The following is a 21,865-nucleotide window of genomic DNA, read 5'->3' as shown; positions in this document are numbered from 1 at the left end:
GTGGGGGGGTTGGGAGGGAGGGTTTGAGTCTCCATGGGTGGGTGAGGGAGGGCAGCTGAGGGAAGCTGCAGTTTGGGGGCTCAGGGGAGGTTTGGGGGGGGCTGAGCTCCATCTCCCAGCCTGTCCCCCACCCCACACCCACCCTCCCCAGCTCCCCCAGACCCCCCAGCCCCAGAGGCAGAGAGCTAGGCAGGTAACGTGTGTAATCCAGATATATTTATAGGATTATTTTCCGAGATTAGCACAGGATATTAGAAAGGTTATAAAGTCACATCGACGGTCGTTGGCTCCCTTTATGTACAGACAAGAACACAGCACAACAACACAGCCCAGCCTCTGCCCCCCGGCCTCTCCAGAGCTCCCCAAAATATGGCTTTCGTGTCTATTGAGAGTTCAGTGCTGGCCGGGAAGTGGCCGCAGCCTCCGGGGGTCCCGAATCCTCCGGGATCCTCCTCGCCCAGTTCGGATTCTCCTGGCCCAACCCCATGGCTGGGTGGCCATGGGGACACCAACGAGGACCCCGCCAGGCCAGGGTGGTGCCCTGGGCTCTCCCAGACACGGTGACACCAAACCTGTCACCTCCTCCCGTGCGGTGTCACCCTCGTGACGCCCTCGGTGTCACCCCCCGGCCCTGCTCAGCTGTCACACCACCCGTGGCACCTCTTGTAGCTATGACAATGTCACCAACCCCCGAGGGGACAGGGACAGGGGCCAGACCCCACCCTGTCACCCCCACATCACCTGGACACCCCCAGGCTACCCAGAACTTGCTCCTCTGCCCACCTGCGACGCAGGGTGTCTGTCACCCCCAAAACCCCACACAGTGACCCCAAAAGGGCCTTTCCCACCACACCCCACACCAGGCAGGGACACCAGGGCCTTGCTCTTGCCTGGTGGCTTCTCCATCGTGACGTGGAATGTCTCAGTCACAGCTTCCCCCTGGAATCCTCCCCAGCCAGGAGGGTCCCTGTCACCTCACGGCCTCTCCCTGGTGTGACCTGGTGTTCCTGTCACCCCCAGGTGTGACACAAATCTCCTCCACTGCTCCGACCTCCACCAAACCCTTTGGCTCCCGCTGGCACAAATGGCCCCAGATGGACTCTCAGCCCCTCCCAGCCCCTGTCACCCCCAGGCCATGGCTCAGCCTCTCTCTGTGACCTCGGCAGGTCCCCAGGGCCCCCCAGGTGACACCAGGCCTGTCCTCACCAACACCTCCACAGGTCCCCCCCTGGGCCCGCTGCTCCCCGGGCTGTCCTGCCACACCCCACACCATGTGGCACCTCAAAAACACCAAATCCAGGCTGTTCTCCCTGGCGCCAACCCTTGGAGCAGCTCTGGAGCAGCAGAACCAGTGAGAAACCGAATTCCAAGGGGGAAATCCCTCCCTGTCCAACCTCGGCTCCCACCTCCCCCCCAGGACCACTCACCCCACTCCCCTCCCAGTCCCTGGCACTGGGGCTCTGCCTGGGATCCCCCCAGGGAGATGGAATTGTACTTGAGAACACATTCAGGGGGTTTATTTGCAGGAATGACTCCGTTGTGGGGTCCCCACGTGCTCAGTGACAGCATTGGGGTCTCAGCCCCCAGCCTGAGCTCAGAGCTGCCCAGGGGGCTCCAGGCCCTCATCCCCCACTCCAAGAGGTGGGAAGGGAGGAAAACCACCCCAAAATTGGCTGTAGCCAGCAAAGGAAACCTCAAAGGCTCTGTGTCCTGCTCCATCTCCATGCTGACCCTGCTCCTGACTTGTGGCTGAGCCTGGTCGCATCCACAGTGTCCCCAGTGTCCCATCACTCACTCCTGCCCCCTAGCTGGGCCTCCTCTGCCTCCTCAGCCCCTCTCAGTCCCCCACGGGTGACCCAGTGCCAGCTGCTGGCAGGGTTTGGATGGGGTGACACTTGCAGCCCCATGGAAAAGGTCGCAAGTTCTTCCTCCACCTCCCAGGTGAGGTTTCTCACCCTCCCCGAGGACTTTCACTCCTTCCTGAGGGCCCCCCTCCTCCTCCAGAGCACCCCAAATCCACGGGGTGACCTCCCAGGTGAGGTTACTCCTCCCAAAGGGCTCCCCTCTTCCAGAGCACCCCAAATCCACGGGGTGCCAGTCCAAAGGGCAGCTCCTACAACCCCCTTGTGTCCAGAGCGGGATGTGGGATCCTGGGAAACCTCATCCCGAGGGTGGGGATGTCCTCACGGTGCCAGGGGGGCATGGCTGGGGGGCTGAGCTGTGCTGGAGAGGTTGGGGAAGGTGTTTGGTTTTGTCTTGGAAGTGATGGTGAAAGGCAGGAGGAAGGGCAGGGAGGAAGGATGAGCCCCCCGAGCCCCCCTGGGGACCCCCCCAGACCCCAAATCTGGGTGTTTTGGCCACTGTTGGTTGGGGCTCTCGGAGCCAAGAGGAAAATCAGCCCTTTCCAAGCTCACCCCGGCCCTGGGAAGGGGCTGGGGGGGAAGGGGGGCAGAGAGACCCCGGCAGAGCCCCACCCCTGCTCCGGGGGTCCCAGGGAAGCAGCCCCAGCCCCAGGGGCATTGCCTCCTGCACTGAACATCTCAATAGATGGTTAAAATTGGCATTTCCAATCGGAGAATTTAAGAAAAATAAATAAAAAAAAACGGGGCTTTTTTCTCTGGATTCGCCCCCCCACCAAAAAAAATCCTCAGCCCTCCCCCCTCCCGCTGGGGTGGGACCGGGGAGCTGTGGGGGCTCCCGGTCTCTCCGGGGGTCCCACCCTGGACTGTCACCCCCTTTCACACACTGACTGCACGAGGACAGCTCTGCTCCCGCATGGACACTGCTCCACAAGAACCACCAAGGATAAAATCGGGGCAGATCTCGCTCTGCTCCCGGCTGGAGTCACCCCCCGGGGCTGGGGGGGACAACGGGGACACCCAGGGTCCCGAGCTCGCCCCGGGAGCCCGGAGCTGATTTTATCCTTGGATGTCAAAGAAACCAAAACGGAGAGAAACAAAGGGAAGAGCTACATCGACCCCAGCCCAACACCCCAACCAAGGGCCCGAAGCAAAGAGCAGCCACAAAACCAAAGCAAAAGGTCCAAAGGAAGAAGGAAGAAGTCGCTCACTCACGGGTTGGTCTGTGGGTTCGGGGCGTGGGGATGGAGGTGCAAGCAAGCAAACGGGGCCGGGGCTCTCGCTGTCGGAGTGAACGATTTGTACAAGTTCAAGAAGCGCCGGCAGCGCCTCGAGGCCGGTGGCTCTCCCTGCTCTCTGTCCCGCCATCCCTCTGTCCGTCCGTCCGCCCGTGCCGGGCGCCAGAGAAAATCTGTTGGGTTTTGTGGGGTTTGTGGTCTGGTTGCCGTTGCCATCGGGGTTCTCTTGGCTCCATTTTTCGCTCTCTCTCTCACTCTCTCTCTGACCCCTTTAGATGAAATACTCCTTCTTGTCGTCGCCGCCGGCCTGGCCGCCCTCGGCGTTGATGATGGCGGTATCGGCGTCCGGAGCATCATCTGAGCCCTTGGCCTCGTGGGTCAGGTACGTGCCTGGAGGGGGGGACAGGGCTGGGGGTCACGGGGGGCTCTGCCAGCACCCCTCCCACACAGACACAGGGGGTTGGGCTGCCTGGAGAGCTCCGTTGGGTTTGGCTGCAATGGAAAAGTCACCGGGATGGCATGGAGAGTCACTGGGGGGAGTGAGCAGTGTCCGGCTGGGCAGTGAGCGCTGCCCGTCAGGCTGCTGCCCTCCCAGCCACCCCTCCTGGAAACGAGGGGTCCCGGCTGCCCCCGGAGCAGGGTGGGGGGCTCTACTCACACATCACCTCAGGGGGTGGCCGATGGCGGGGTGGCACCGTGTCCCCAGGGCTTGGGCACAAACCTGCTGGGCAGGAAAAGGGCAGGTGGAGGGAAAGGAGGAGGAGGAAGGCGCAGGGAGCAGCAGGCAGCGGGAGGAGGTGGGGACAGGGACAATCCCGGAACGGTGGGTGTGGAGCAGAGATGGAGAATGGGGTGGGAGCTGCCTGCCCCTGGTGCTGCCCAGCTCCGAGGGACATTCCTGACATTCCCATACCAGACAGGACCCTCGGCCCCAGGGGGCTCTGCTGGTTCCTTCAGCACTCAGGAAAGGCTTCAGGACCAGAGCTGCCTCCCTTGATCCCCCGCTGCCCCCTCGCTCCAGGGACACAACCCTGAGACCCCCAGAGCCCCCCGAGGGGTCCCAGCTCCCCCCTGCCGTACCTTTGTGCCTGATCAGGTAATGTCCCAGCACGATGAGGAGGCTGAGCAGCAGGAAGACGATGACAGCCACCACCCCGCCGATCATCGCGTGGTAGGTGCTGGAGGTCGAGGGCACCGGGCTGGCGTCTGCCCGGGGGGAGAGAAAAGAGAGGAGGAGATGAGACCCTGCAGGGGGACAGAGGCTGCTGCTCACCCCGGGGGCTCCATCCTGTGCCAGCAGCTCCAGCCTGCTGCAGATCCCGGGAGCTGTTGAGGTGAGAGTGAGAACGGGGAAGGCAGCAGGGGAAGCGAAGGGGAAATCCCATCATCCACAGTGGGATTTTGGCCGCAAAAAGGGAGCATGAGCAGGCTTGGTGGAAGGTGACGTGCAGGCTGGCACGGCCACAGGCTGCACCCCGAGAGGTGATGGCACCCCAAGGACAGCGAGACCCCAAAGCTGGTCCCAAATGAGCCACACCCTGTCCAGGATGTGTGCTGGAATCCTGGGGCACAGTGACAAATCCTCCTCTGACTGTGCCCCATCAGCTCAGGGTGGGGACAGAGCCACACTGGGACAGGACAAGGTGGGGTACACACAGGGGAGGCGGCAGGACAGAGGGACAACAGGTGACACAGACACACAGGACAAGGGGCAGCTCGGGGAGCTGCTGCCACAACCCGCCGGGAACAGCCCAGGGGCTCCTCCTGGGAAACACCAAAATCCACACACACCGAGGGACTGAGCCAGGCTGGCACCTGGCAGGGCTGTCCCCAGGCCAGGGATGTCCCCAGGCCAGGGCTGGGTCACCATCCTCCTGTGGAGCTTCTCCGGCCGGATCCGCAAAGAGAGAGAAAAGGAGCTTACGGTACCTTGGATGAGAGCTGGAGTGAAGGATGGAGCGAAGGCCATGGAAGCATGAGAGATGGGCTGGGAAGGGCCTGGCGGAGGGGCTGGAGTGGAGTGAACGTGTGGGGTGGGGAGCTGGGGAAGATCTGGGGAGGACAACAAAAACACAGGACACCAATCAACGCCGGGAGGTGCCAGCGAGGTGACAGAGCCCAGCAGGGGGACCTTGGGGGGACTCTTGGTGGCTCCTTCTGTGACCCCACGGGTCCCACTCCTCACTCCTGCCACATCATTCAGGACAATCTTCCCCCATCTCCTGTCCTGCCGGGCCCTGGTTACCCCTGAGAGATGCTGGGGCTGCACGGCAGGGAAGTGTCACCCACCAGAAGGTGCCACCATCGCTGTCCCATACACACCCTCAGGGACTGCAGGGTCCCTCTGTGCCAGGCAGGGGTGGCACCGAGGTAGGAAGGCTCAGAGGTGGCTCTGAAAAGGGAGAATTCCACAAGGGGAACCGAGTCTGGATGTGGAGCTTGTCTGCTGTGACAGGGGTGGTGACACCAGGCGGGTGAGGGACACCAGGTGCCACCTCTTGTGGACAGCAAAGCACCCAGGATGGTGCAGAGAGTTCTGGGCACTCACAGGACACTACACAGAGGACAGACAGGGGGACACACGGGGGTGACATGGGAGTGACTGCACAGGGCTGGGCATCTGGGGGCTCACTCCAGGCAGGCTGAGGGAGGGGACACAGGGGACAAAGTGCCTGAGGTGCCAGTGCTGCCAAGCGCTGCCCCCATGCTGCAGGGAAGGATGCAGAGTGCCCTGGAGGGAGGGAAAGGAGCCTGGAAAGGGAAGAGCTGGAATGGGGAAAGTCCAAGGCTGAAGACAGAGATTGAGAGATGTTGGCAGGAAAGCAGAACAGCCCAAATCCAAGGGGAAACTGCAGGAAAATGGGATCAGAGTGTGTGGGAAAGCGCTGGGAAAGGCACTGCGAGCTGGGATGGCAGCACTGCACAGCACACACAGCCCTGAGCCACAGGTGACACGGCAGGACATGGGGACATGGGGACACACACACAGCCCTGCCCTACGTGTGACACGGCAGGACATGGGGACAGGGGGACACAGGGACACACACACAGCCCTGCCCCATGTGTGACACAGCAGGACATGGGGACATGAGGACAGGGGGACACAGGGACACACACAGCCCTGCCCCACGTGTGGCACAGGGACATGGGGACACACACAACCCCACTCCTGGTGTGACACATGGCACAGGGACATGGGGACAAGCAGCGCACAGTCAGGGCTGGCCAGGGGACAGCACCATGCAGGGAGCGGCAGGAGCAGCCCCTTCCCACCCACGGATGGTGCCAGGGGGTGACACGGTGACACTTTGGGGGCACACAGTGACCCTCTGCACTCATCCATGTGTCCCTTCACCGGCAAGCTCTGGTCACTCTGGTCACTCTGGCCACTCGGGCCACGCCGCACTCACCGCTGACGTCCAGGTTGTACTTGGCCACCACGCTGCCCATGGAGCTGGTGGCTGTGCACACGTAGGTGCCACTGTCACTCTTGTTGAGGAAGGGGAAGATGAGGACGCTGTCGGAGCTGAGCTGCAGGGGTGCATCGCTGCCCTCCTTCTCCCAGAGGAATTCCTGCGGGCTGCGGAACGGGATGGGGTCAGGATGGGATGGGGTCAGGAACCATGGGATGGGGTCAGGCATCATGGGATGGGGGTTAGGAACCATGGGATGGGGTCAGGCACCCCAAGAGGGGGTCAGGAACTCCAGGATGGGGGTCAGGCACCATGGGATCCCCCGGGATGCAGAGTGGGGAGAGCACTTCAATAGGAGGGAAATATTCCCGTCAGGGTGGATCTGCTGCTCTAGGAGAGGACAGGAGTTTGTCTGCTCTCCATGGAACACCCAACCCTGCCTGGCAGGACACCCCAAACCCACCCAGCCCTGCCTGGCAGGACACCCCAAACCCACCCAGCCCCGCCTGCCCAGCTCCTGTGGGGCTCCTGTGGGGTTTGGGGAAGGCCTGAGGAGGAGGAGGGAGGTGAGGAAGGCCTTACATGGGGTTGCCCTGCCCGTCGCACTGCAGCTGCAGCTTCTCCCCCTCCCGCGGGTACTGCGGGTGTGGCTCGATCTTTGCTGTCGGCTTGTCTGCAAAAGGGAGAGAGGAACAGCGGGGTGAGAGCCTGGCACCCCAAAATCCGCCCCTGGCACCCCAAATCCTCTCCTTGGAACTCCAAATCTTGCCCTGGCACCCCAAAATCTGCCCCAGGGACTCCAAATCTGCCCCTGGCTCTCCAGATCCTCTCCCTGGAGCTCCAAGTCCTGTCCCTGCAACCCCAAAACCTCTGTCCTGGAACCCCAAATCCTGTTGCTGCCACCCCAAAACCTGCCTCTAGCACCCCAAAACTTCTGCCCTAGTATTTCAAATCCTGCCCCTGGAACCCCAAATCCTCTGCCCTGGCATCCCAAAATCCACCCCTGGCTGTGCAGGGCTGCGGGGTGACAGCACTCAGGAGGTGCTCCCATGTCCCTCACCCTGTCACCACCACAGGGAAGAGTCAGGGACAGGGGAATGGGGACAGGATGAGGCAGGTGGTGCAGGGACAAGTCCCTGGGAGATGGGGACAAGCAGGACATGGGGACAGCAGCAGAAGCTGAGGGTGTGTGTGCAGGGAAGTGTCACCGTGCCCTAGTGTGACAGGAGCACGATGGCTCTGTGTCCCTGATCACTCCAGGCCACCCGTGTGGGGTCTGCTGAACTTCCATCCCTCCCCTGAACGTCCCCAGCACGTACAGTGGACCTGCAGCTTCTGCGTGGTCGACCTCTCCGAGTTCTGCAGGGACTCGTGGTTCACCGTGCAGGTGACCTCGGCCCCGTTGTCCTCCTTGGTGACACGGAACTCCACCTTGCTGGTCACCGTGAAGGTCTTGCCGTTGGGGTCTTCCATCACCTCGACGCCTGAGCCTGTGGGGACAGGGACAGTCAGCGCAGGGGACACGCAGGATGTCCCACAGGATGCTGTGAGATCCAGCACAGGCCACCCCCCCGTCCCCCCCGTGGTGTCCCCCAGCTGTCCCAAGCCCCAGGACAGGGCCACCCACCCACGAGGTCCCTGTTGCCCTTCCTCCAGCTCAGGTGTGCGGCGGGTTTGCTGCCGGACGAGCGGCAGACGAGCCGAGCCACCTTCTCCTCATCGATGGGCTGCTCGTGGCCGAAGATTTGGGGCTTCTGGGGGACTCCTGGAGCAGAAAGAGGCAAAACCCACAAATCCGTGAGCTCCGTGTGCACTGCCACCCCGAATTGTGTCACAGAGAATGCAGCGAGGGGGAGTTAATGGGACGGGGAGGGGATGGCAGCACGGGGAATGTCCCCAATGTCCTACCCAGCACGGTGACCAGGGCCTTGGCCGTCCTCACGGGCATGGTGAAGATGGAGCAGGTGTATTCACCCTCGTCGGCCAGCACCACATCGCTGATGCTGATGGTCAGCTCGTTGGGCGTGGATCTCTCCAGCTGGATCCTGTTATCCCGCAGGGCTGGGGAAAAGGGACAATGGCTCAGTGCCACCACCCCCTCAGTGCCACCACCCCCTCAGTGCCACCACCCAACGTGGCTGCAGGAGGGGACGTCACTCTGTTAGCCCACAGGGCTGCAGGAAAAGGGACAATGGGCTCAGTGCCACCACCCCCCACCCTGCTGTCCCCTCGCCCCCGGCGCTGGCTGTGGGTTTTTTTTACCTCGTTTTTCCCCGAAGTACAGGGTCTGCTGAGCAGGGTTGGACCACTGGAGCGAGGAGTCATCGGGATCCTCCACCTGGCACTTGAGCACCACCGTGCCCCCTGCCACCACGGTCTCGTCTGATGTCGTGGGCTGGCTCTCTGTGCGTGGAAAGGGGAATTAGGGTGGCCCTGGGTGACACCTGGCTCCAGCAGTGTCCCCAAAAGCCACCTGAGCACAGCTCTGTGTGTGTCCCATGGATTTGATCCCTGGGATCACATTCCCTAGCAGGGATTCAGGCTCGGATCACTCCTGCCACCTGCAGCCCTCATAGGGCCAGGGGACACTGCTGTCCCCACGGCAGCTCACTGGGATAGGATCCCGGGGGAGCAGGGGAGAGCCCAGCGCTGGCTGGACACACCCAGGGAGGCACCACGCCCTGCCCCACAGCCCTGCAGCGCCCCTGGGGACTCCATGCCAGGCACTCCTGGAACTGGGATGCTCCCCATGCCACCTCCATCCCCGTGAAAGCAGCCCCAGGCCACGGGGTGACACCTGCACGGTGTCACTGTCCCATTCCCAGTGTCACTCCATGCTCCATGCTCCTCCCGGGGCTGTGTTTCCTCAGCTCCTCCTCATCCTTCCCTTCCTCGAGCTCCTGGAGGAGCAGAGCAGCCCAAGGGCAGGGAAGAGCAGCTCCAGGATCAGATAACCCCCCACTGTCCCAAGGACAGCTATTTTTGGGAAGCTGCTGTGCCAGGGAGTGGAGCTGCAGAGGGACAAGGGGGACATGGCACAATCCCTGGCCCAGCAAATGGAAAGGGAGGGGTGGAAACACCTGAAATCCCTTGTTTTTTCACACAGAGGGTGAAGGGAAATTAATCCTTGTGCTCCCATCACAAACTCCCCACAGCTGTCGCAGGAAGGTTTTGGAGGGCAGGAGGATGAGACTGCTGGGCTTTCCTGTTAAACCCCAGGAAAGGCTGGGCTGGAAGTGCCCGAGAAAGGCATTTTTAGGAAGGAATTCCTGGCTGGGAGGGTGGAGAGGCCCTGGCTCAGGGTGCCCAGAGAAGCTGTGGCTGCCCCTGGATCCCTGGCAGTGTCCAAGGCCAGGCTGGACAGGGCTTGGAGCAGCCTGGGACAGTGGAAATGTTCCTCCCTGCCATGGCAGGGGTGGGATGGGATGAGCTTTAAGTTCTCTCCCAACCCAAACCATTCTGGGATTCCACAAGTCCCTCCCTGCCCACTCCCGGGACTGCCAGAGAAGCATCAAACTGGGATTAAAAACATTCCCAGTGCAAAGATTCATCCCCAGGACCCTCCCCATCACCAACGCTCAGTTTCATCCTCACTGCCCAAGTTCTTCCTGCTCTTTGCTCTTCCCTCACTCATTCCCTGCCCTCTCCAGGCCCTGGAGCTCAGCAGGGACCCCCAGGGACCCCCAGGACCCACTCGCTGGGGATGGCAGGGGGTGAGCAGGACCCCACCAGTGCCAGGGGACACATCCCTGTCACATCACGGCAGCGAGGCCACAGCCCTGCTCCGCCCCGGGAATCCGCCCTGGGCATCCATCCCTCGGCTTGTTTTAATTTGGTTAACGAGCCTTTGTCCTGCTACACCGTAATTAGGGGATTAGGCCCTTCCAAGCCGCTGTTGTCCAAACTGCAGCTCGGCTGAGGACAAGGGTCTGACAGCCACGCAATTAACGCAATTACCGCCCTGCCCCGGGCCTGGCCTCATTAAGGAATTAGTGTGGGGAGAGCTTAAACACATCGAGATGCCACCCCCGCCCGGGGGACACCAAGGGACATCCCGGAGGGGACATTACCCTCCTCCCTCCCCCGGGGTGTCCCGCCGATGCCAGGCTGTGCCCGGGCCGTGTCCGGCTGTCCCGGGTGGGGGGCACAGCCCCGAGAGCCCCCCCGGCACGACCCACATCCCGGGGGTTCCCTGCCCGCCGGAACAGATGGGAAGAGCTGGGATTTAATCAAACCCCGCAGCTGGAACCTGCTGGAAGTGACAGAATAGGGGCAGAGGCGGGGAGGAGGGGACACAGCACCCCCGCAGCAGCAGGACACACCTCGGGGGGCTTCACCCCCTCCCACGGGGTCTCTCTGCAGCCACAGCCGTGCAGTTGGGGGGCACAATGTGGGGCACAGGCTGCAGTGCCAAGGCTGGGGATGGAAGCTCACAAAGGCACCGCAGAATTCCAGGATGGTTTGGGCTGGAAAAGGCCATCGGTTCCAACCCATTCCCCGGGCAGGGACAACTCCCACTGTCCCAGGCTGCTCCAAGCCCTGTCCAGCCTGGCCTTGGACACTGCCAGGGATCCAGGGGCAGCCACAGCTTCTCTAGGCACCCTGTGCCAGGGCCTGCCCACCCTCCCAGCCAGGAGTTCCTTCTCAATTTCCCAACTAAATCCAATCCAGCAGCACCAGCCTGGCCCAGCCCAGCCCAACCCCTGGGGGTGTCCCAGGAAGAGCCAGGACTGTCCTAGGGGTCTCTCTGGGACCCTGGCTGCAGCCAAGCTCCTGGGCTGTCCTGGCACCAAGAGCTGGGCCAGGTGCTGGACACTCCGGGAGCATCCGCCCTGCCCGTGCCAGTGAGTGCTGCCAGCACAGAGCTGCTGCCACCTGACAGGGCTGGCACTGTCCCCTCACCTCCCTTCATGACACTGCCACGGCCAAAGCGTGGCCTGGGGGCTGCAGGGACCCCTCAGGGCCACCCGAGCCACATCCAGCCCCTGCCACCACCCCACATAGGGGACAAGTTATTTCACAGGTGACAAAGCAGCAGTGAGGGCTCCTGGCGGGCTGGGGACACTGCTGTCCCTGCCTGGGACCATCCAGAGGGGCCAAACCCAGCACAGGAAGGCTCAGATCCAGCCCCGGACCCAGGGACAGGCAGAGCAACCTCAGGCTCCCCAAAATCATCCCACAACAGCTCAGCCAAGGCCCAGAGCTGCTGCCCGTGTTTGTTTGTGCTCCCTGTTGGTGCAGCAGAGCCAGGGAAGTGCTGCGCTCCAGAAAAATCAATATTTCATTAATTAGAGCCGTGCACTTTTGCAGAGGGGCTGCTTTCATATTTATGAGGGGGAAAATGATGTAGAAAAATGATGTAGAAAAATGATGTAGAAAAATGACGTCTCTGCTGCTCCCGGAGCCCAGCAGGAGTGTCACCATCCAGCCCTGACTGTCCCCAAAGCTCTGTAGCTCCAGGGTGCTCCCACCAGGAAAAATTGATCCTCTGCATCCCAGGAATTCTGAAACACAGCCACGGTGCTGCCTGCCTGGAGCATCTTCGGGAAGCAGGGAGAGAGGGCTGGAAGAGCCCAGCAGCCGTGGGGGTCGAGGCTGGAGCTCCGGGATCCTCTCCAGGGAATGTCCACCCCACCCCAGCTCCTCTCCAGGCTGTGAAAACATTTCTGTGGCAGAAATAACCCCAGGGAAAACCACCCACTGCTCCAAGCCCTCCAACGCCTCCAGTTCGCAGCCGTGTCCCAAAAACGCTTCTCATTTCCCTCCTTCTTTCCCAAAAAAAAAAAAATCATGTTTCTCATTTCCCTCATTCTTTCGGTTTTACTCCGGGTTCGGCATCACAAAGATCCAATTCATCCCCGTGGACACAGATGTTTTCCAAGGCGCCTTATCTGCTCTCCAAGGACTTTGTGTTCCAGTAATTCCCTCCGCTGCTCCATTCCCAGCCCCGGGCATCTTTCCTGGGGGGATCCGTGCGGGAAGCAGCCCTGGCAGGGCGGGAATTTTGAACTCACGGAGCAGGAAGGCTCAGACATCTGCTGTGCACATCCCCTGCGGGTTGATTTTCCCAGGGTGTGAATCCACAGTCTGGAATGCCCAAACTCCAGGCAGCTGAGTCGCTCCAGATTTCCCAGGAGAGGGAAACCTGCTCCTGTTTGGGTGCATCTGCTGCATTCCCCCCCGGATCTGGCGTCACCGGGGCTGTGACAGTGACAGGACACATCCCATCGCTCCGGTGCCCTCCTGCGACTCCAGGGTGGCTCCTTCCCCGATCCAGTGACATCCAGACGTCCCTTGTGGCCGCAGGTCCATCCAGGCTGTCCCCAGCAGGCAGATCCGGGCGGTGGGGAGCGCAGGGAGCAGACAGAGGCCAGGCTGGAGCAGGATCAGAGCAAAGGGTGGAGGTGGGAGGGATTCAGGCTGATCCGGGACAAGGCTCCACGTGGGGACATCCCTGCGTGGTGTCACCTGGCTGTGCCCACTTGAACCAGGCACAGCCAGGACACGAGGGCTGGGAAATCCAGGATGTTCCCGTGTTTTCCTCACAGGGATAAATCCATCCAGGGACTCGGCTGGTGCCAAAAGTTCCCTCTGGCAGCTCCCAGCTTTGCACCTCCAGCCCCCACAGCCACTCCCTCCGAGCTGTCCCTCCCACAGGGTGAGGGGTTTGATCCCAGGGTGACAGGGACTGGCACAGGAATGCAAATGTTCCCTAAATGTGGGAAAAACAGCCCTGAGTGTGCTCCCAGCTCTACTCTGCCATGGACAGGGACACTGGGACAGGAACAGGGACACAGGGACACCGAGACATGGACAGGGATGCTGGGACAAGGACACTGGGACAGGGACAGTGGGACACTGGGACCTGTCACTGCTCCAGGGCTCCATTTGGGGTGTAAGATCCATCAATGGGGCATCCCAATGTCCAAGCTCCCAGCAGGATGGGATCTCCCCCCTTGAGAGGGAAGTGGTGACTCCAGGGGCTTCACACCTTCCCAACATGGAACTGCCTCACCCCAAACACCAAATTCCATAGGATTTCTCTAAACACGAGCATTCCCTGGGAAGGAGCACAGCAGCTCCTCATCACCTCCTGCTCTGGGACCTCCCAAGACATTGGGATGATCCCCAGCAGCCCCCAGGTGCAGGGTCCTGGTCTGAGGGGCACTGAAATGACCTCGGGCACTTCAGGAGCTGCACCTGTGACCAGAGGGACACTGTCCCCTCCTGCCAGCCCTGCCCAGGGGACAGCCAAGAGCTGCTGGTGCCACCTGAGCAGGGCTCAGCAGCTGAGGCACAGCCAGCAATCAGCAGCAATCAGCAGCTCCAGAGGGGATAATTCCAAGTGCTCTGGGACCACAGGATGCTCCTTTCCTCCTCCTCCAGCCCTGGCCGGATGCTCTCAGGGCTGACATTCCCGGTGGGATTCCAGCTCCAGCCTCGCTGTGCAGAGCAGGGCTGGGAAGCAGCTTCTCCTCTCCTCTTCCTCCTCCCTAAACCCCATAGCCTGGGCTCCCCACACATCCCCTGCTCCCCCAGGACCCCCAGGGCCAGAGGAGAGCTGGGATGGGGTCAGGGAGAGCTGGGATGGGGTCAGGGAGCTGGGGAAGCCCTTGGATGGTTCTGCTCGGCCCCATTCCCACACTCACACCGGGCTGGTGCCTCCTTCACTCAGGAAAAGGCAGTGGCACCCTCAGGAAACCCAGGGACCACCTCCTTACAAAGCCATCCCAGGGCTCAGAGGGTCTCCTGCCACCCCCAGCAAGGCTCAGAGCTGCAGCAGGAGAGCTGAGACCTGGCTGGGCACACCCAGGAGGCAGAGCAGAGGGAAAATCCCCAATTCTGAGCCACCACAAATCCCCCAAGCACCCTGAGAGCCTCTCCTGGTGTCACAGCTCCCTGGGGACCCCCAAGAGGAGAGAATTCCCCGCAGACCCTGTGGCACGGGGCAGGGTGACCCCTGTGCCAGCACCCTCCCCCAGTGTGACAGCCAACAGCTGAGAACTCCTTTTTTTGAGTGGGTTTTTCAGCTCCTACCCTAAGGCCAATCTCCAACATGACTGTTGCCAAGGGAACGAGCTCCGTGCTTTGACAGTTCTGTTTTAAGGATCTCCCTGCCCAGAGAGGTGGCTCAGCCCAGCCGGATGCCCTGGCACAGGGCTGGTGGCTCTGCAGCCACCTCGGCAATGGTGACAGAGCCTCGGCCTGAGGAACTGTCACTCCCCACTGCCCGAGGATTAAACACACCGAGTTGTGTAAGAGGATATTTATAACAGAACCGAGGGATGGGGAAGCCCTGGCAGCTCTGCTCCTCTCCTGGGGGACAACACAGCCAACGCCTCCTCCCGACCTCCCAGAATAGCATCGTGGAATAGCTGGAGCAGGAGGAGACCCACAGGGATTGAGGCCAACCCCTGGACCTGCACAGACACCCCAACATTCCCACCCTGGGATGTTGTCCAAACGCTCCTGGAGCTCTGGCAGCCTTGGGAATGTGCCCATTCCCCGGAGAGCCTGGTCAGTGTCTGACCAACCTTTGGGGGAAGAACCTTTTCCTGATATCCAACCTAGCCCTCCCCTGACACAGCTCCAGCCATTCCCTCAGGTTCTGGTGCAGTGCAGACTCCTCACATCCCAGTGGATGCCCAGGAATGTTCAGCATCAGCTGTGGCCCAGCAGGTCACCTCTGCTGCTGCTGCAGAGTGTTCTGTCCCTTCTGGAGTCCCCAGAATCACAGGGAAGCAAAACAAAAGCAGGAAGCCAAAGTTGGTGAGACTTGGAGAGGCAAAATGGAGCCCCCAGGAGGGTGTGAGGGTGTTCAGAGAAGCTCAGAGCAGCAGCAGCCAAGGCTGGAGCACCTCTCATCCATCTCCCCTTGGCTACAGACTGGGAATAGCAGTGCAGGAGCCTGATGGCAGCAGGAGGGAGAATGAGGAGCTGCAGCCCTGGACACCAGCACAGACACCCCAAACAGCTCCCCAGGATGTGTCAGGGTCCCTGCAGCCCTGTCTTCTGAGCAGCACCCAGCCCAGGGAGCTGCTGCTCTCCTGCCAGTGGCCACTCAGACCAGCACTGTCAGAACTCATTTCCCCGGAAATCACAGCCTGAAAGCAGCAACCTGGAAAAGCTGGGCTTGCCAGCAAACACCGTCTGATGTGTCGGAGGCGAAAAAAAGCATCTGTAGCTGCAGCACTGCCTGGAGCATCACCCGAGGACAGGGCAGCTCCCGGGATGCTGCAGGAGCACGGGGAGCTCTCAGCTCTGTGCTCCCCGGCCAAACTCCTGGGAAATCTGATTTGCACCAGCCCTGCCACCCTCCAGCACGTCCAGACACCGCAGAGCCTCCGTGGGAGCCGCAGCCTCCACCAGCTGCCCGCGGTCCCTGCGCCCTCGGCCTCATCCCGGCGCAGGCGGAGCGTGACGCCGGCAGGTGACTGGAATGGTTAAACACATTCCTGGCCATCCTTCCGCACAGCCTCGGCTTCCCCACCTCCCTCCGCTGCCACCGGCTGCCTTTGGGTTGTCTGCGTTGGTGCTGCTGACTGCCCAAACCCAGCACGGAGCATTCCTGCCTCCCACTCCGCCTGGATGGATGCTCTGCCTCCCCCCGGCACAGCCCTGGGGGAGAGAGGAGATCCCTGCGAGGGGATGGAGATCTCAGCCCCTCGCGGGTGGGTGGAGAAGCCTGGGCACCAGGGAGGTCACCCCCAGCCCACCTTCACCACCAGGTGAAGGCTCTGCTGCTCCGGGCTGCCCAGGCAAGAGCAGAGTGGCCAGAACTGGACCAGATGGTTCAAGCTGAGCTGACCCAGTAACTGCGAGGAGGAGGAGCAGATCCATCTGACTGTGGGGGTGTTAGAGCACTGGCAGCACCTTTGAGAGCCCGTGGAGCCACCGAAGAGCCAAAGCAACAAGGACTCCACTCAATCTGTGCAGAAGCAGCACTGAGTGTCCTGCACTGCCAAGCCATCACCGGGGCTGGAAAAGGACCCCGGAGAGCAGCTCAGGTGGAGACCAGGCTGGGCAGAGGCTGCCAGGCCAAACACTGGCACAGCTGTGCCCAGCAGAACGAGCCCAGCAACGCAAGCAGAGCCCACCATGCTGGCACTGCCACCAAAGCCACCTCGGACACACATCCACATCCTGCCCCATCCCTCCCTCCCACTGCTCCTCTCCTGAAGGGACTGGGATGGGCATGAAACACCCCAGATTGGGGTAAAACGAGGTTAGGAACCAACGCAGGGAAAACAAACAGGCACAGCTCTGCCGCAGCTCTCTCCATCTGGCTGCGTGGCCGCCGTGCCAGCGCCGGGGTGACTCCCCAGATGTAGCCGCCCCCGGTTCCTCCGGCGATTCCAACACCCCTGGAGAGGCGAGAACGTCAGGCACAGGGAGAAGAGGCAGCGTCTCGCAGGCAGGAGGCCTCCCAGGCAGGGAATCCTGGGCAAACGGGGCACTTCTGCCTCCAGAGGAGGGAGGCTGCCCACACCTCGGGATGCTCAGCTCATGCTCCGGCAGCATCACCCATTCCATTGGGATGTCCCCTCCCGCCAGCAGCCCAGGCCACCACGCTCCCAGCAAACAGCACGGGCCACGCCAAACCCCTCGGCATTGTCAGGGCAGCAGTAGAATTCCTGTCCCTCAGCAGCAGTGCCAGCACATCCCTCACCGTCTGGGCATGCTGGGCACCTCCACAGCGCCTGATCCCGGGCTTTGTCCTAAAATCCGGCCTTGCCTGTTGAGCCTAACGCGTTGTGCCAGACAGCTGAGTGGTGGATTCCGTGCTCTCCAGCCGGCTGCCTGCACAGGGATGCTCTGCTCCCTCCCCTCTCCTCCGGCTGAGTGCTGATCCCGGCCCTGGAACAGCTCGTTTCCCCCAGGCAGCTGATCCGAGTCATCCGAAATCAGGCCAAGCAGGTAGTGAGTGATGCAGAGAGGTCGCCCTCCCTCCCTTTCGTGCCTCACCAGGGCTGTCACTGCTTCCTTGGCTCCGGAGCCGAGGGCTGGTGCTGGCACAGGCACTGGGAGCATATGGCGAGCCCTAATGGCACTGGGAACGGGGCTCTCGCACTCGTTCCTTGGGGAAAAGCACCGCGGCAAGCAGCAATCAAAGGATTCTGTTGCTCCAGACAACGCCGGGCTCCCACCACCCCTCTGTGCCCCTCGGGTCTCCCTGCTCCAGACTCCCACATTCCAGCGCTGATTCCTCCCCCAGAGGGAGCAGGACCTGCAGATGTCACCTGCTCGGAGGCTGGGGATGCCAAAAGCCCTGCGGGAGCCCAGCCTCTCTCCCAGCCTCTCCAGACCCCATCCCAATCAGGCAGGGCAGGCTGGGCAGCTGCTTCCAGCCAGGAGAGCAGCTGGCATCTCCCCAGGACAGAGGGAGCTTCTCCTGGGTGGCCTGGCCGAGCAGACACCTCCAGCAGCTCCAGAGAGGTGAAGCCACCCTGCAGGACAGGGACAGAGTCCCGAACCTGTCTCTCTGCAAAGCCCTCATCTCGCCGGGCTGAGGATACCTCCCGATGTCCTCCAGTGCCCCAGGGTAAAAACAGCCCCAAAGTCATCTGGTTTTGGCCCGAGGTGGCCTCCCGTGGGGCAGCAGCAGGGCACTGTCCAAACAAAAGGGTTACACAACTCCAGAGTGGAATAACCCCGCAGAGAGAATGATCCTCACACAAGGACAACCACGCACCAGCCCAAACACCCAAATGTGCCGACAGCAGCACAACGGCAGCCAAGAGCACAGACAGGGCCCTCTTGTGCAGCACCAGTGCTCCCAGTGCCCGGGAGCCTTCCGGGGGCTCCTCCAGACCCCGCCGTGGTTGTAGCAGTGCCATCCACAATGCTGCAGGAATGTTCTCCAAGGAGGAGACTCTGTCCCACCCCAGCACAGGTGCCAGGGAGGGGACGTCCCCTGAGCCACGCTGGGATGGCTGAGGGGCTCCAGGATGAGGCATCAACCATGAGGACACAACAGCAACTTCTTTCCAAGCATCTCTCAGCCAGCCAGCCATCTCATCTGCTCCCAAAGGTTTTTTGGGCTCCGTTTGTCTGGCTGTGCTGGACAGTGGGGAGCTTGGCACTGGTGGCCAGGGCTGGACCACAGCAGAGGCCAGCCCAGGAGGAAATCTTGCAGTGTCATCATCCAGGCTGTGTCCTGTCCCAGGACAGCTCCGGGTCACAGCCACCCTCCCTCCTGGGAGCACCCCCAGGATGCTAAGCCACCCCCAGATCCCCGGGCTGAGCATCCCCACCCTGGGGCTGCCAGGATGTCCCCACGCCGTGGGGCTGAGCGTCACCCACACCCAAGTGACTCTTTCGGGTGCCCGTGGGAGGACCGTGGCCAAAACCAGAACAAATCCTGGGATTCGTGGATGAGAATGCAGCCACCAGCCCCCAGAGCCTGTGACAGCCACAGAGATGGGTGCGGGGGAGCAGTGGGGGCTGCGGGCTCAGCCCTTGTCCCCACCGTGCCACATTCCCACCTGCACAGCCCTCGGGACCCTCGATCCCGTTCCAGAATCCCCTCCCTGCTCCTGATGGGCTGCAGGGCTGTGGATGGAGACCAGACCCTCCGGCAGCGCCCCCCCAGCACCCCCAGACCACAACACAGCGGGTCCAGCCCAGCCCCTGGGCAGCTGCTGCCCCTCCCCACCCAAACACAGGCAGCAGCACCAATTCTGTCGCGACAGGCGACTCCCGACACGGCAAACGCAGCCGCCAGCAGCCAGACAGGGATGGCGGGTCCGAGCCACCGCCGGCTACCCCACAGGGACCCGCAGCCCCACAGCCACGGGGACGCGGCGCTGCCACCGGCGAGCCCCGACCGAAATCACATCCGCTCCCCGCCTGTCGCGACTGTCACCGGCGGCGAACCCCCTTTGTCTGGCGAGCCGGGGCTCCGCCGCGCCCCGCGGCCGCTGATGTTCCGCACATCCCGGCGGGATCCCGGCGGGACGGGGAGCGGCAGCCGCCGCCGAGCCCCCCGCCCATCCCGGGGAGGAGGCTCCCACCGGGGGCACCGGGGACCCGCCCCAGCCACGGCGGGGATGTCACCGCCGCTCCCCCGGGGGCTCCATCCGCCCCTCGGCGGTGTCTGTCCCCCATCCGCGTGTCACCGCCGAGCCCCGGCACCCTCCCGGCGGGGAGGCTCCGCCGCACCGGGGACGCTCCATCCGCCCCCCCTCTCCGCGGGCAGCGCCGGGAGGGGCAGCGCGCCGCCGCCGCCCGCCGGGGCCTGTCTGGAACCTTCCGCCGCCCCGGCCCCGGCCCCGCCCCGGGCGGTCCGCGGCCATGGGGGGACACGACGGGCAGCACCGGCGCCGCCGTGACCTTGAGCCCCTCCGGCCGCCCGGGGCCGCGGGAGCCGCACCCGCGGCGGGGCGGGCCCCGAGGGCCGGGCGGGGCGGGGCGGGCGGCACCTGCCTGACCCACATAACGGCCCCGCTCGCGCCGCCGCCCCCCGCACCTGTCGCTCGGTTCCCCGCATCCCCGGCCATGGCGGCGGGAAGAGGCGGGGGGGTTCGCCCGCTCGCGGTGCCGCCACTCACCGTCGCGGGAGAGGTTTCCCCGGGCGCCGGCGAAGCAGGCGACGAGCAGGAGGATGCCGAGGGCGGGGGGCTGCATGGTGGCGGCGGCGGGAGCCCGCGGGGCCGGCGCGACCGAGCCGCAGCGCGGGCGGCGGGCGCTGCTCTCTCCGCTCTGGAGCCGGCGGTGCGGCAGCGGCGGGGATTAAATAGAGCGCGAGGAAGAGACCATTCGTGCCGGGGGGGGGCGGGGGGGCCGCGCCGATGCCGCCCCCCTCGGCCCCCGTGTAAACACGCCCGCTCCGGCCGCCGGCCCCCCCCGCGCCCTGAGGCGCGATGGTGCGTGCCGCATGCGCGGCTCCCGGCGGGAGGCAGGTGCGCATGGGGCGGCGGCGGGGGACAGGGGGGTCCCGGGGGGTCCCGGGGGGTCCCGGGGGTCTCCGGTGTCCCCTCGGTCCTCTCCGTCCCCTCGGTCCACCAGGTCCCCGTGGTCCCCATCCCGCCCCCGCGCTGAGCGGGCCCGGCCCGAGAGGAGCAGCGATGCCTCAGGGTGTCATCCCCAGAGCGGATCCCTGGCTGGGCGGTCCCGCCGTGCACGGGGGTCTGGCCGGTCTGGGGCCGAGATCGGGACCGACAGCACCGCGAGGCATCGCCCGGCCCCGCAGGGCTCCGCCAGCTCGGGTCCCGTCTCGGGTCGCGGTGTCCCCGGGCAGGGTCGGGTCACTCCGCGGGGCCACCCCAGGCAGCGTCCGGCTGGGTGGATGGAGCCCGGACCGCTTGGCAGGGGAAGAGGGGCTGCAGCAGAGATGTTGGGGTGTCACCTGTGCTGGGGTGTCACTCTCACTGGGATGTCACCTGTGCTGGGATGTCACCTGTGCTGAGGTGTCACCTGTGCTGAGGTGTCACCTGTGCTGGGGTCTTACTCACTCTGAGGTGTTGCCCGTGCTGGGGTGTCATCCATGTTGGAATGTCACCTGTGCTGCGGTGTCACCCGTGCTGGGATTTGGCTCACGCTGGGCTGTCACCCATGCTGGGCTGTCACCCATGCTGGGCTGTCACCTGTGCTGGGCTGTCACCTGTGCTGGGCTGTCACCTGTGCTCACCAGTGTGGCCCAGCCCGTCCCAGTCTCTGCAGCTTGCACCACCCTCGACTGGTCCTTGCAGCTGGACAACATTTGGGGTGCAGCCTGTTCTGTTCCGGTCCCTAAAAGTCACTGTCCAGTCCTGGCTGTCCCCTGGCATCTCCCAGGCAACTCCTTTCTCCACCCTCACCCATCCATGCTCTCATCCATCAGATGATCCCCCGAGCTCCTGCTCATGCCAGCCCAGGCATTTCCAGCTCTGGAGGATTCCAGGGCTCTGGGGAATCATTCCCAGCTCGCTTCCAGAAGAGAATTAACCCCTTTTCCCGGCGCGTTCATGTGCAGCCTTTCCCCCTGTCAGCACCGAGCCCTCACGTGCGTTTCTGAGGAGCTGCTCCGAGGCTCCTGCAGCAGAGCTGCGCGACAGGGATGGATGGCTCCCTTAGTCACAATCCCCGTGGGAAGCGCCCGTGGGAGGAACAGCTTGGTGCCGGTCACAGCCGATCCCTGCGCTGCCTCCAGCTCCATGCCGTGTGTCTGGACGTGGCCCTGGAGGTGACAGTGCCGGTGCTGTGGCAAATCTGGGGACAGGGTGGGCCAGCTGAGGCCACGGGAGGCTTTTCTCAGGCTTTCCCTCCTTGTCCCGCTGGAGAAGGGCTCTGGAAGCCCCGGGATGGGAGAGCAGCACAGGGAATGCAGGCTGGGCTCCTCGAGGCACTGGAGGCGAGAGGGTCCCGAGGGCTGGGG

General features: G+C 63.2%; 1 protein-coding gene across 5 annotated transcripts; it reads right to left on the bottom strand.

The window, feature by feature from the left end:
• Window positions 1–194: 194 nt before the first annotated feature.
• Window positions 195–20,244, bottom strand: CADM3 (cell adhesion molecule 3). 5 transcript variants are annotated; one of them, XM_085082527.1, is made up of 11 exons: window positions 20,061–20,244; window positions 8,773–8,913; window positions 8,419–8,571; window positions 8,138–8,275; window positions 7,830–8,000; window positions 7,093–7,183; window positions 6,508–6,677; window positions 5,027–5,149; window positions 4,178–4,303; window positions 3,763–3,818; window positions 195–3,487 (listed from the first exon to the last, which is right to left on the bottom strand). In XM_085082527.1, exons 1-11 carry the CDS (start codon window positions 20,134–20,136, stop codon window positions 3,476–3,478), a joined length of 1,257 nt encoding a protein of 418 aa, XP_084938653.1. In that variant the 5' UTR covers window positions 20,137–20,244; the 3' UTR covers window positions 195–3,475. The 5 variants fall into 5 exon arrangements, with proteins under 5 accessions (XP_084938653.1, XP_084938651.1, XP_084938652.1 ...); XM_085082525.1 differs by having other exon boundaries at window positions 3,756–3,818; window positions 20,061–20,243; XM_085082526.1 differs by lacking the exon at window positions 3,763–3,818 and having other exon boundaries at window positions 20,061–20,239.
• Window positions 20,245–21,865: the final 1,621 nt, after the last annotated feature.

The sequence above is a fragment of the Lichenostomus cassidix genome, chromosome 25 (genome assembly GCF_008360975.1).
Source record: "Lichenostomus cassidix isolate B80296 chromosome 25, HeHo_3.0, whole genome shotgun sequence".
NCBI lineage: Eukaryota > Metazoa > Chordata > Aves > Passeriformes > Meliphagidae > Lichenostomus > Lichenostomus cassidix.
The sequence above is the reverse complement of the archived record's forward strand: the minus strand, read 5'-3'. Positions and strand labels throughout refer to the sequence as shown.

Coding starts and splice junctions, on each gene's coding strand:
- CADM3 (XM_085082525.1), bottom strand. CDS start 20,136: ATGCAGCCCCCCGCCCTCGGCATCCTCCTGCTCGTCGCCTGCTTCGCC. Junction 8,001..8,137: donor GGGCAACAGGGACCTCGTGG/GTGGGTGGCCCT, acceptor CTGTCCCCACAG/GCTCAGGCGTCGAGGTGATG. Junction 6,678..7,092: donor GACGGGCAGGGCAACCCCAT/GTAAGGCCTTCC, acceptor CCCGTTCCGCAG/CCCGCAGGAATTCCTCTGGG.